At 44.5% G+C, this 12,320-nt stretch overlaps 1 protein-coding gene across 2 annotated transcripts in view; it reads left to right on the top strand.

Annotated features, from left to right (window-relative positions):
- Positions 1-4,476: 4,476 nt before the first annotated feature.
- LOC147635612 (uncharacterized) overlaps positions 4,477-12,320 on the top strand; it is a 50,782-nt gene continuing 42,938 nt past the window's right edge. Inside the window, exons 1-3 of one of the 2 annotated variants that reach the window (XM_086802986.1) lie at positions 4,477-4,619; positions 5,049-5,120; positions 5,703-5,822. In XM_086802986.1, the coding sequence (XP_086659112.1) occupies positions 4,563-4,619; positions 5,049-5,120; positions 5,703-5,822 (249 nt within the window). In that variant the 5' untranslated portion in view covers positions 4,477-4,562. The remainder of the gene's footprint in view (positions 4,620-5,048; positions 5,121-5,702; positions 5,823-12,320) is intronic. The other variant, XM_086802987.1, reaches the window with a different exon arrangement.

Raw genomic sequence — 12,320 nt, forward strand, 5'->3', positions numbered from 1 at the left:
TCTCCAGTTGTTGGGTCCAATCCTTTCTTCTCTTTGACCTTGTTCTCTTGCTCTAGTAGAGCTCCTTCTATCTCATGCAGCTTCAAATCCGGTACATTCTTTAAGGTTACCACAATGTTCTCATACTCTTCCTTGTCCACACTCTTTAGAAGAAGCACTGCTAGTGCCTCATCATCTTCTACTTTCTTTAAGGTTACCACAATGTTCTCATACTCTCCCTTGTCCACACTCTTTAGAAGAAGCACTGCTAGTGCCTCATCATCTTCTACTTTCTTCCCAATGGCTGCAAATTGTTGTTTGATGCTTTTGTATTTATTTAAGTGTGTGGTTAGAGGTTCACTTTCCTTCATGTCAAGTTTGTAGAATTACATTAGCAGAGAGATAAGGGGAGCACTCTCTTGGCAGCAAGATACACTCTCGCGAGACACTCTCTTGTATCACATTCACTCTAGCACATTCGACGGAGAGCACATTCTTTGGTGTATGACATTCTCTATGTTGGAGCATAGTCCCTCTTGTATCATTTTTGTTTACAATTTGGTATACATTGTTGTGATCTTGTGGTGTTTTGTTTCTCTCTCTGTGTGAGCAAGGTGAGTGAGTGGTCAATGGGTGGTGTGTGTGGTGTGAGTGAGAGGCCTGTAGGGATATTGTGGTGCTAGGTGGTGGTCGGAGAGCACAGTGCAAAGCATAAGTCTTGCATGTCTAGCCAGTGAGGTCGACTCATCCTTGGCAAATATACTTCCTTGAGAGGATCCACGCTTCCTTTTTCCTAACCCTAGTGTTTGTGTCGGTATTCCTTGAGTTCCCTAGCGAGGACCGGCAAAGTCATCCACACGCACTATTGGCCCAACTCATCCACCATTTATATGCAGTGCCTATCAAGAACAAAATTGCCTCGATGGGCCTCATATCCTCTGGCGTATGCTTGAAATCATATAAGTCTGACCACTTATGTAAGAAAATGTTGACTACATCTTTGTTGCATTCCTTTTCCTCTCCCAAAGCTTGGCACTTTGAGATCCTTGAAGATCCTAGCAGACGCTATGGACTGCTTGTGGGCAGACTCTACGAACTGTCGCCCTATGGACGTCCCAACCTCCTGCTAAAAGAAGAAGGAAAGTGTATACTTCTCTGCACGGGCATAGGAGACACAACACTAGCAATAGGAGTGGCTGGACGTGAGTCTAAACGATGGTGCAAACTCCTAAGATGGTCAAAATTTGATTTTGATTTTGTTCTAAGGTTTAGGTCCTGGCAAACAGCTACAAAAATGGACTTGTGTGAGACCTCCTGCTCTAAGAAGTTAGTCTCAAGAATCGAGCATCGGGATTTGCATCACCAAACTTATCTTCGTTCAAGAGGTCATCATTTGTACCCAGGTCCAACAGTGTATTGCCAGACTCTATGGACAGGTCTATTATCAGTGGGTTGTGTTCAATCTATGTGGGCAAAATCATGGGGTTGTTTGCGGACAAGGATAAGGTCCAAGACGTGCCTCTTACACCACTCTACTCGTGTGTGCCATGTCGTGAGGTGCAAGTACAGCTTGCTGCATGCAAGCAAGCTCGGTCTATGTAAGGCTAGAAGAGGGCCAAAAACATGTGATAATACTCGAGAAATACCACCCAAACTCACTGAGATAGGTATGCTAGCCTCGCTTGAAGCCATTTTTTAAAAATAAATTAAAATTACAAAAACTGTGCAAAATTTAAATGCAAGAAACTTTACGAAGTGCACAAATGGAACTAACTACCCTATATGTTGGAGTGTGCCAGCCGATGGAAGCTCAGAGCTTCGATGTCACTATTGATGGAAGCTCGAAGCCTATGGCACTCCAAACTTCGCTGGAATCACCTCAAGCTCACTCGTAGGCACGCACACGAGGGGTAAGAGCATAGAAAATGATGTTGAGTGGATACCACTCAATCACTACGATTGAGCTCGAAGTTGCGTTGTCGCCGTTATTGGAAGATCGAAGCTGATGGTGCTTTGAACTTCACAGAATTACCTCGAGCTCACTCTAAACTTCACCAGAATTACCTTGAGCTCACTCGTAGGCACGCAAGAGCATAGAAAATGACGCTAAGTGGATACCACTACAGCCACGTATGGCCTCTACTTTCCTACTCTCTTCTGTGTATATCATCACGCACACCCCATTTTGCTTTAACGTATGCTCAAATCCCCTACGATCTGTGTATCTATCACCACACACACCCCACTTTGCTTTAACGTACGCTCGAATCCCCTACAGGTCAGCACCCTTGTGATCGTAGGGCACTGCACCCGTAGGGGATTTTCTTTGGCCGGATTTGCTTTATTCATTTCATTGGGCGCTTCAATCCTTATTTTAATTATGTATTCATCAATTCTTGATATCATTTGGGAAACCATAATGGGACTTGAACAACATGAGATTGCAATGGCATTACTTTGAAGATTAAATTCAAAAAAATTACTCACACACACATGATTTTCTTTCCAAAATGGGAGGAAAATAGGCCCACTCACTCTTAATATCACTTACCCTTTTCAGATGTAAGTCAAAACTTTAAAATAAATGTGAAGCCTTAAAGAAAAATAGCATTTAATGTATACATGCACCTTTAATAATCTTGGTTAACTACTAACATCACACCCTTCTTTAGATGTAGAAAAAAAACCTTTAATCACTACACTCACACACCCTTCTTTTGCAACATCTTTTCATGACATGCCTCTCGTGACATCTCTCTCTCTTCTAGGCATAAATTATAAGGTAGGGAAACCATATGCCCAATTATAGAACAATTGCAAGTAAACTTGGACAATGAAGCTATACTTGCTTATTTACCATGAACAAATTGATCCTTTTCTCTTTGAGTACAAGGCAAGATATATTTTTCTCATCCTTTTCCTCAAGCCTAATCCTTGAAAAAGGAGATAAAAAGTGTATTTAATCTCAATACTAATAGAAGAATCACTTAAATACTCAAATCTAATTTTAACCAATTTTTCTTGTTGATAAAAATAAGTTTACAAGATTTTTTTTAAAAATATAACTATATTTATCCTTGCACTAATAAAAAAGCTTATTTTCTTTTTAAATATAAAAAGATTTATCTAATCTATCCGTCCAAGCATCTTAAACCATCCATCTATTATTTATGAGATTTAAGAGTAACTAGTATTGCACCCGCGCATTGCTGCGGGTGTGGTTGACCAAGGTTCCAGAAAAGAACTATTCCCTCTTTACAACCATCTCTCTCTCTCTCTCTCTCTCTCTCTCCCCCCCTCCCTCTCTCCCTCTCTCTCTTTCACACACACACACACATGCACATGCACATGACCCTCTCCATCTCTCTGTCACGTACACAATGTTGAAACTCTCTCTCTCTCTCACACATGCACACACATATACACACCTGTTCTCTCTCTCTCTCTCTCTCTCTCTCTCTCTCTCTCTCTCTCACACACACACACACACACACATACACACATGCACACACTCCCTCTCTCTTCTTACTCTCCCACACATAGAAGCGCTCTCTCTCTCTCTCTCTCTCTCTCTCTCTCTCTCACACACACACACACACACACACGCGCGCGTGCGTATGCACACATACACACACACACTCTCTCTCTCTCATGCACACATACACATGTAAATATATAGTATATACAATATTATGTTTTAGATACATATACCTATACATAAACACATATATACATGTATTTAAAAATATAAATACAAACATCGACATAATTTAGTTAATTTTGATTAAATTTTAATGTGCAGAGATGGGTGATAAGTTGTGGTCACTTTTAAATATATAGATAGATATATCATACACACATCGAAACACACACACACACATGTATACACACACACACATATATATATATATGTTTGTATATGTGTGTGTGTGTGTGTGTAAATGTATAAATGTATATATATATATATATATATATATATATATATATACATATATATATGTATGTATGTATGTGTGTATAAATGTAAATAAAAACACACACACACACATGTATACACACATATACATATATGTTTTCTATTTAATCTATATTTTTGTTTATATTTTATGAAAAACTACTTTTTATTCTCTATCTCTCACTCTCTTTCTCTCTCTTTTCACCTCAAAAATTCTCCCTCTCCTTTCTCCACTTAAAGAAGGGGTGGGCACTATTCCTTTTATCTTGTAATAGATTTATAAGGCCAAAAATAGTTTAATTGTGAAATATTAGATAAGCACAAAAAAACGGAAAAAAACCAAACGGGCTTTTTTCCAATGTGAATGGACTCCTTGAGGACACACTGTCAGTTAATTGATTGAGCAGGGTGGCGGATTTATTAATATCAATGTACAAATTCCAAATCAATAGGGGCCTACAATGACCTAAAAATCAAAATCGATTAATTAATAGGGATAACCTTTGCTAATAGTTTTTTTTAAAATTAAACGCTGCAACTGTCTGCGCATCTCCTCCTCTTCTTCACACAATGAGCGACTGCAGCCATCGTTCGTTGCGAGAGAACATCTCCTCCTCTTCTTCACACCATGAACGACTGCAGCCATCGTCCGTTGCGAGAGAACGCTGCATCTGAATTATATGAGGTGGCCCTCTCTCTCTCTTTCAATTTTGGCCGCCCCTGTCTCTCTCTCTCTCTCTCTTTCTTTGATCGCCTCTGTCTTGTCTTTCTTTTTTTGTCGTACGGCAAAACCGTCTATTTCCATGCAGATTTTTTTTATTTTCATGTTATGTCTCCCTCTCTCGTGAAGACGATGCAGAGGAGGCTTTTTTTCCGTGTTTTTTTGTCAATATATATATCCTCGCACGTTTCTTCTTCAAAGATTCATCCGAGCATTGAACATCGTTGTGGGTTTCATTTCCATCATTTAATTGGTTTTTTTTTTTCGGTGCTTATGTTTATATTTGTTGATTTATTTTCCGTGCTTCAAGAAGAATATACAATCGATTACATAAATATTTATATGCATTTTAAAATTTTAATTTTTTTTCTTTCAAAAAGTGGTGAATCACAGGCTGCTTTTATGGAGAACGAGAAAGGCTTCAAAGGTTATCCGAGCAAACCTAGACACAGTGCACTGATAGAGGTTTCCGTCTACCATTAACATTTTATGCTTACATTTATGCGAAATTTGCTTTGTTGAGAAAAAAACATTACATCCATTTTTCCCCATTAGAGATTCTTAATAAAGAGACAAAAATATACGTTGTTTAATTGGACATAAGGAATTTATTATTTTTGAGAAAAAAGGGCAAATTTTTACATAAAACTAGTAAAAGCAAATAAATTCTACATTTAAAAGAAGAGGGATGCTGAGTCATGTATTTGTCTATTTTTGCAAGTTATTATTACTATTTTTTTTTTCTCGAGTGTCTCTATTAAGCTTTTTTTTTAAATTTTGTTTGTTTTTGGTGATTCTCTTCTTTTTTTTAAAATTATTCGTGTAAGCTCAGATTCATCTGGCCTTATGACGGTGTATATATATATATATATATATATATATATATATATATATATATATATATATATATATATATATATATATATATATATATATATATATATATATATATATGCTGAGTTGTGTGTCGATGGAGACTTGATTCAAGTGCTATTTATTATTTTTAGTGCAAAGACTTTTCTGACATGGAATGCCTTGGATTTGCAGGAAGAGGAGGCAGCCTTAAAAGTGATAAATGCAAATACCAAAGACCTACATGAAACACTACAAGGGCTCAGATCTTGGTCTTTTGATATCTTTGACATAAGAAAAGAAGACCTTCCTAAGGTAGGCTGTGTAGTTCAACTAATCCACATACATCTTTAGATCGTTCTTGGTGTTGCCTAGTTCAATTCTTTCAGTGTGATTTTTTTCTTGAGTTACAGATCATTCTTGGTGTTGCCTAGTTCAATTCTTTCAGTGTGATTTTTTTCTTGATAACTCAAACCTGTTCGTCCACAAGCGCCTTAATGTGTGTGTACGTGTGCATGTGCACATATGTGTTCATTAGCTTGTTCTTGGGTGTTATTTAGCCAAAGTCTTCCATCGTGATTGTCTAAGCCTTTTCTTCCACAATTGCTTTTCTAATATGTATGTATATAGGCATGTATTTATGTATCTATGTATGTAGGGATATATGTATGTATGTGTATACTGTCAGAATACGCAGCGGAGATGATGACCAGATCTGGGAACACAAGAGCAAAAGCAAAAACGCAGGCAGAAAAATAGCACAAGAGAGAGAGAGATGTAGGCGTGTAAGGCGTGTCCGGATCTCCTCCCCAAACCGAGTCACTCCAACCGCGGAGTCGGACTCCATCCAACAATCCCCCTCCTGTGTACAAGAGTCCATGATCCTTCGCATGCCGCAGAAACCACAGGAAACGCGATCCTGCCTCACAAAGAGACATCTGCAACCATGAGCTCAACCGCCTCATCAGGAAGCTCCCGTCCAATCCGGTGTCCATCAACCAGATCAATGAACCATACAGCTTCTGAGTCACAGAGACATCACTTTGCTCACAAGGATCAACACCTGTTACGGTGCACAAACAAGTCCTGGAAACCTGATGAAACCTGTCAACCACCCCCTCTGAATCCGGAACCACAAAGCCTGGAGAAACCACCTCCTTCTGCAAGTAATCACCTCTCACCTGCCTGGCTTTCCGAAAGGTCCCCGTGGAAAGAACATCCTCAGCTACTGGAAGTTCTATGTCCCGAACACGACGAGACATCAGAGTATAAGTGACCTGTTCAGCTTCCTCTGACTCACGAACACAAGAACTACCAACATCGGTACTGGAAAGTTCCTGCCAACTGCTGCCATCTACTGGCAAGCTATCCACCACCTGGTCTCGGAAAGCCCGTTCCTGCAGCGTATCCACACTTGAGTGGCCATTACCAGACTGCCACTCATCACAATCTTGAGGACCTGGGAGAGAGAGTGCTGAAAGCCTGTAAACTCCATTCTCCACTCCACCTTCCCAAACCACTTGGCCTGTTGCTTTGTCTCGGAGAGCAACAAAATGCTCATCAAACTCCACCCGTACGCCAGTCTTGCAAACGTGATGCACTGACAACAGACGAAAACCAAGAGCCGGAACATACAACACCTGGGAGGAATGCTTCCCTCCTCTGCCATCGGAACTATCTCCATCCTGCCCTCACTGTGAACTGGGATAGTGGACGTATCCCCAGTAAGAATATGACCAGAAACCCTGCAGAGATCCTGTAAACCGGAACGGGAAGGAGTCATGTGCCTGGAAGCACCACTATCGAGAATCCACTCCCGAGTATCCGTTGTGGAGAGTCCTCCAATCTCCTCCCTGCCTGAAGAAAATGAAACATCGGTGTCCATCACCTCCAGGTGCACAAAAGCCGGAGTCTTCGTGATTGCTGCTGAGGAATCTTCACCCTTCTCGGTCTTCCGCTTGGGACACTGCCTCCAGTAGTGGCCTTTCTCACCACAATCATTACAGGTCCTCTCTGCCTTCAATTTCTCGCGGTCACTAACGGACATCTTCTCAGAAGACTTCTCCGACGAAGCCTTCCCCTTGCTCGTGTTACGGCCTTTCGACCGTTGGCCAGTAAAGGCCTCCGAACCTCCACCCTGAGGAGGGTTCGTGAATCGGTCATCACGTGGCGTTGACACGATCCCACATCTGTGTCTGGGCCTCCCGGTCCTTTCGGATTGACGGTAACTCCCCTTCCTCTACTTCCGGCCGTGGAACACCAACAACGACGAAATCGGCGAGGTCGTAGGACTCCAGAACAGATTCCATCATCACCTTCCATATGCCGTAGTTGCTTCTGTCCAACTGACGGTCCACCGGGAACGTGGAGAGTGTCGGGATCTTCACATGTCTCTCAGCCATCTCAAACAGATCTACCATAGCGGGGATGTACTCTGAAAAGGGTGGGTGGGTGCGAACAAAGAAAAACTAAAACCTGCAAGTGGCTGTCCAGCAAATCAGCCCGCCTTCCTCTTGCACCTTCTCTTCCCGATCAGCCCAAAACAGTCCACCAATCAGCCACAAAACAGTCCCCCTCTTGCTCACACAAATCCCAAGACCTATCTAGAGCCTAGGGCTCTGATACCATGTCAGAATATGCAGCGGAGATGATGACCAAATCTGGGAACACAAGAGCAAAAAACGCAGGCAGAGAAACAGCACAAGAGAGAGAGAGATGTAGGCGTGTAACTCTGCTCTATATACACAAGAAGATCTCGAGGAATGATACAAATAAGGCATGGGGACTGGGGTCCTATATATACCCCCCTAGAGGGCAGTCGGCCAGCATCAGGAGTGCCCACGACTGATAAAAAAAGACCCACGACTGCATAAATGCAATCGGCCAGCAAAACAGGTGCCCACGACTCATCAAATCCAGTCGGCCAGCAGCCCTGAAGCCCACGAGTGATGTAGATCCAGTCGGCCAGCAATAGGGTGCTCCTGGCATCACCTGGCAGCCCTCCCAAGCCTCAGAAAAATGGGAAAAAATAGGGGAAAAATACGGAGAGTGAGAAAAATGGGAAAACACCTCATAAGGGCGGGCACACCCACAACAAAGGCCCTGGTGTATAAAACTGGACAGGAGATGACTTCTAACATATACATGCGCGCCGCGCGTGTGTGTAGGACCACATGGCTTATTGTGTAGGACCACAACTGCTTTTCTAATATGTATGTATATGTTAGAAGTCATCTCCTGTCTAGTTTTATACACCAGGGCCTTTGTTGTGGGTGTGCCCGCCCTTATGAGGTGTTTTCCCATTTTTCCCCACTCTCCGTATTTTTTCCTTATTTTTTCCCATTTTTCTGAGGCTTGGGAGGGCTGCCAAAGGATGCCAGGTGCACTCCAGTGCTGGCCGATTGGATGTTCATCAGTCATGGGCTACAGGGCTGCTGGCCGATTGGATTTCATCAGTCGTGGGCATCTGTTTGCTGGCCGATTGCATCGTGGGACCTATTCAGCAGTCGTGGGCACTTTATCTGCTGGCCGACTGCTCTTCCAGGGAGGTATATATAGGCCCCCAGCCCCCATACCTTATTTGTATCATTTCTCGGGATCTTCTTGTGTATATAGAGCAGAGTTACACGCCTACATCTCTCTCTCTCTTGTGCTGTTTCTCTGCCTGCGTTTTTTGCTCTTGTGTTCCCAGATTTGGTCATCATCTCCGCTGCATATTCTGACATGGTATCAGAGCCCTAGGCTCTAGATAGGTCTTGGGATTTGTGTGAGCAAGAGGGGGACTGTTTTGTGGCTGATTGGTGGACTGTTTTGGGCTGATCGGGAAGAGAAGGTGCAAGAGGAAGGCGGGCTGATTTGCTGGACAGCCACTTGCAGGTTTTAGTTCTTCTTTGTTCGCACCCACCCACCCTTTTCAGAGTACATCCCCGCTATGGCAGATCTGTTTGAGATGGCTGAGAGACATGTGAAGATCCCGACACTCTCCACGTTCCCGGTGGACCGTCAGTTGGACAGAAGCAACTACGGCATATGGAAGGTGATGATGGAATCTGTTCTGGAGTCCTACGACCTCGCCAATTTCGTCGTTGTTGGTGTTCCACGGCCGGGAGTAGAGGAAGGGGAGTTACCGTCAATCCGAAAGGACCGGGAGGCCCAGACACAGATGTGGGATCGTGTCAACGCCACGTGATGACCGATTCACGAACCCTCCTCAGGGTGGAGGTTCAGAGGCCTTTACTGGCCAACGGTCAAAAGGGCGTAACACGGGCAAGGGGAAGGCTTCGTCGGAGAAGTCTTCTGAGAAGATGTCCGTTAGTGACCGCGAGAAATTGAAGGCAGAGAGGACTTGTAATGATTGTGGTGAGAAAGGCCACTACTGGAGGCAGTGTCCCAAGCGGAAGACCGAGAAGGGTGAAGATTCCTCGGCAGCAATCACGAAGACTCCGGCTTTTGTGCACCTGGAGGTGATGGACACCGATATTTCATTTTCTTCAGGCAGGGAGGAGATTGGAGGACTCTCCGCAACGGATACTCGGGAGTGGATTCTCGATAGTGGTGCTTCCAGGCACATGACTCCTTCCCGTTCCGGTTTACAGGATCTCTGCAGGGTTTCTGGTCATATTCTTACTGGGGATACGTCCACTATCCCAGTTCACAGTGAGGGCAGGATGGAGATAGTTCCCGATGGCAGAGGGGGGAAGCATTCCTCCCAGGTGTTGTATGTTTCGGCTCTTGGTTTTCGTCTGTTGTCAGTGCATCAGGTTTGCAAGACTGGCGTACGGGTGGAGTTTGATGAGCATTTTGTTGCTCTCCGGGACAAAGCAACAGGCCAAGTGGTTTGGGAAGGTGGAGTGGAGAATGGAGTTTACAGGCTTTCAGCACTCTCTCTCCCAGGTCCTCAAGATTGTGATGAGTGGCAGTCTGGTAATGGCCACTCAAGTGTGGATACGCTGCAGGAGCGGGCTTTCCGAGACCAGGTGGTGGATAGCTTGCCAGTAGATGGCAGCAGTTGGCAGGAACTTTCCAGTACTGATGTTGGTAGTTCTTGTGTTCGTGAGTCAGAGGAAGCTGAACAGGTCACTTATACTCTGATGTCTCGTCGTGTTCGGGACATAGAACTTCTAGTAGCTGAGGATGTTCTTTCCACGGGGACCTTTCGGAAAGCCAGGCAGGTGAGAGGTGATTACTTGTAGAAGGAGGTGGTTTCTCCAGGCTTTGTGGTTCCGGATTCAGAGGGGGTGGTTGACAGGTTTCATGAGGTTTCCAGGACTTGTTTGTGCACCGTAACAGGTGTTGATCCTTGTGAGCAAAGTGATGTCTCTGTGACTCAGAAGCTGTATGGTTCATTGATCTGGTTGATGGACACCGGATTGGACGCTTCCTGATGAGGCGGTTGAGCTCATGGTTGCAGATGTCTCTTTGGGAGGCAGAATTGCGCTGCAGGTGCGGGCTTTTTCGAGACCAGGTGGTGGATAGCTTGCCAGTAGATGGCAGCAGTTGGCAGGAACTTTCCAGTACTGATGTTGGTAGTTCTTGTGTTCGACAGTCAGAGGAAGCTGAACAGGTCACTTATGCTCTGATGTCTCATAGTATTCAGGACAAAGAACCTCCAGTAGTTGAGGATGTTCTTTCCACGGGGACCTTTCGGAAAGCCAGGCAGGTGGTAGGTGCTTACTTGCAGAAGGAGGTGGTTTCTCCAGGCTTTGTGGTTCCGGATTCAGAGGGGGTGGTTGATAGGTTTCATCAGGTTTCCAGGACTTGTTTGTGCACCGTAACAGGTGTTGATCCTTGTGAGCAGTGTGATGTCTCTGTGACTCAGAAGCTGTATGGTTCATTGATCTGGTTGATGGACACCAGATTGGACGGGAGCTTCCTGATGAGGCGGTTGAGCTCATGGTTGCAGATGTCTCTTTGGGAGGCAGAATTGCGTTTCCTGTGGTTTCTGCGGCATGCGAAGGATCATGGACTCTTGCACACAGGAGGGGGATTGTTGGATGGAGTCCGACTCCACGGTTGGAGTGACTCGGTTTGGGGAAGAGATTCGGACACGAGGGGATCTACTTATTGCCCAGGAGCAGTTTTACGGAGTAGGAGGTTACATTGCAGGTTTGGGTTTCCACTGGAGGAACCCATGGTCATCCAGAGGCACTTTGTTCGTGAACAGATCGTTGTTGATGACATCTTGCTACAGTTCTGTTCGACGGAGGACAGTACGATGGACCTCTTCACGAAGTCGCTCTCTCAGGACTTGCTCAGGCGGCACCCCAGCTCCCAGTGGTTGGTTACACAGCCAGGAGCTGAGAGGGGGTGTTAGAAGTCATCTCCTGTCTAGTTTTATACACCAGGGCCTTTGTTGTGGGTGTGCCCGCCCTTATGAGGTGTTTTTCCATTTTTCCCCACTCTCCGTATTTTTCCCTATTTTTTCCCATTTTTTTGAGGCTTGGGAGGGCTGCCAGAGGATGCCAGGTACACTCCAGTGCTGGCCGACTGGATGTTCATCAGTCGTGGGCTACAGGGCTGCTGGTCGACTGGATTTCATCAATCGTGGGCATCTGTTTGCTGGCGGATTGCATCGTGGGACCTATTCAGCAGTCGTGGGCACTTTATCTGCTGGCCGACTGCTCTTCCAAGGAGGTATATATAGGCCCCCAGCCCCCATACCTTATTTGTATCATTTCTCGGGATCTTCTTGTGTATATAGAGCAGAGTTACACGCATACATCTCTCTCTCTCGTGCTGTTTCTCTGCCTGCATTTTTTGCTCGTGTTCCCAGAGTTGGTCATCATCTCCACTGCGTATTCTGACAGTATATAG

The sequence above is a fragment of the Cibotium barometz genome, chromosome 9, assembly GCF_041138505.1.
Source record: "Cibotium barometz isolate CiBa-2024 chromosome 9, ASM4113850v1, whole genome shotgun sequence".
NCBI classification, from domain to species: Eukaryota; Viridiplantae; Streptophyta; class Polypodiopsida; order Cyatheales; family Cibotiaceae; genus Cibotium; species Cibotium barometz.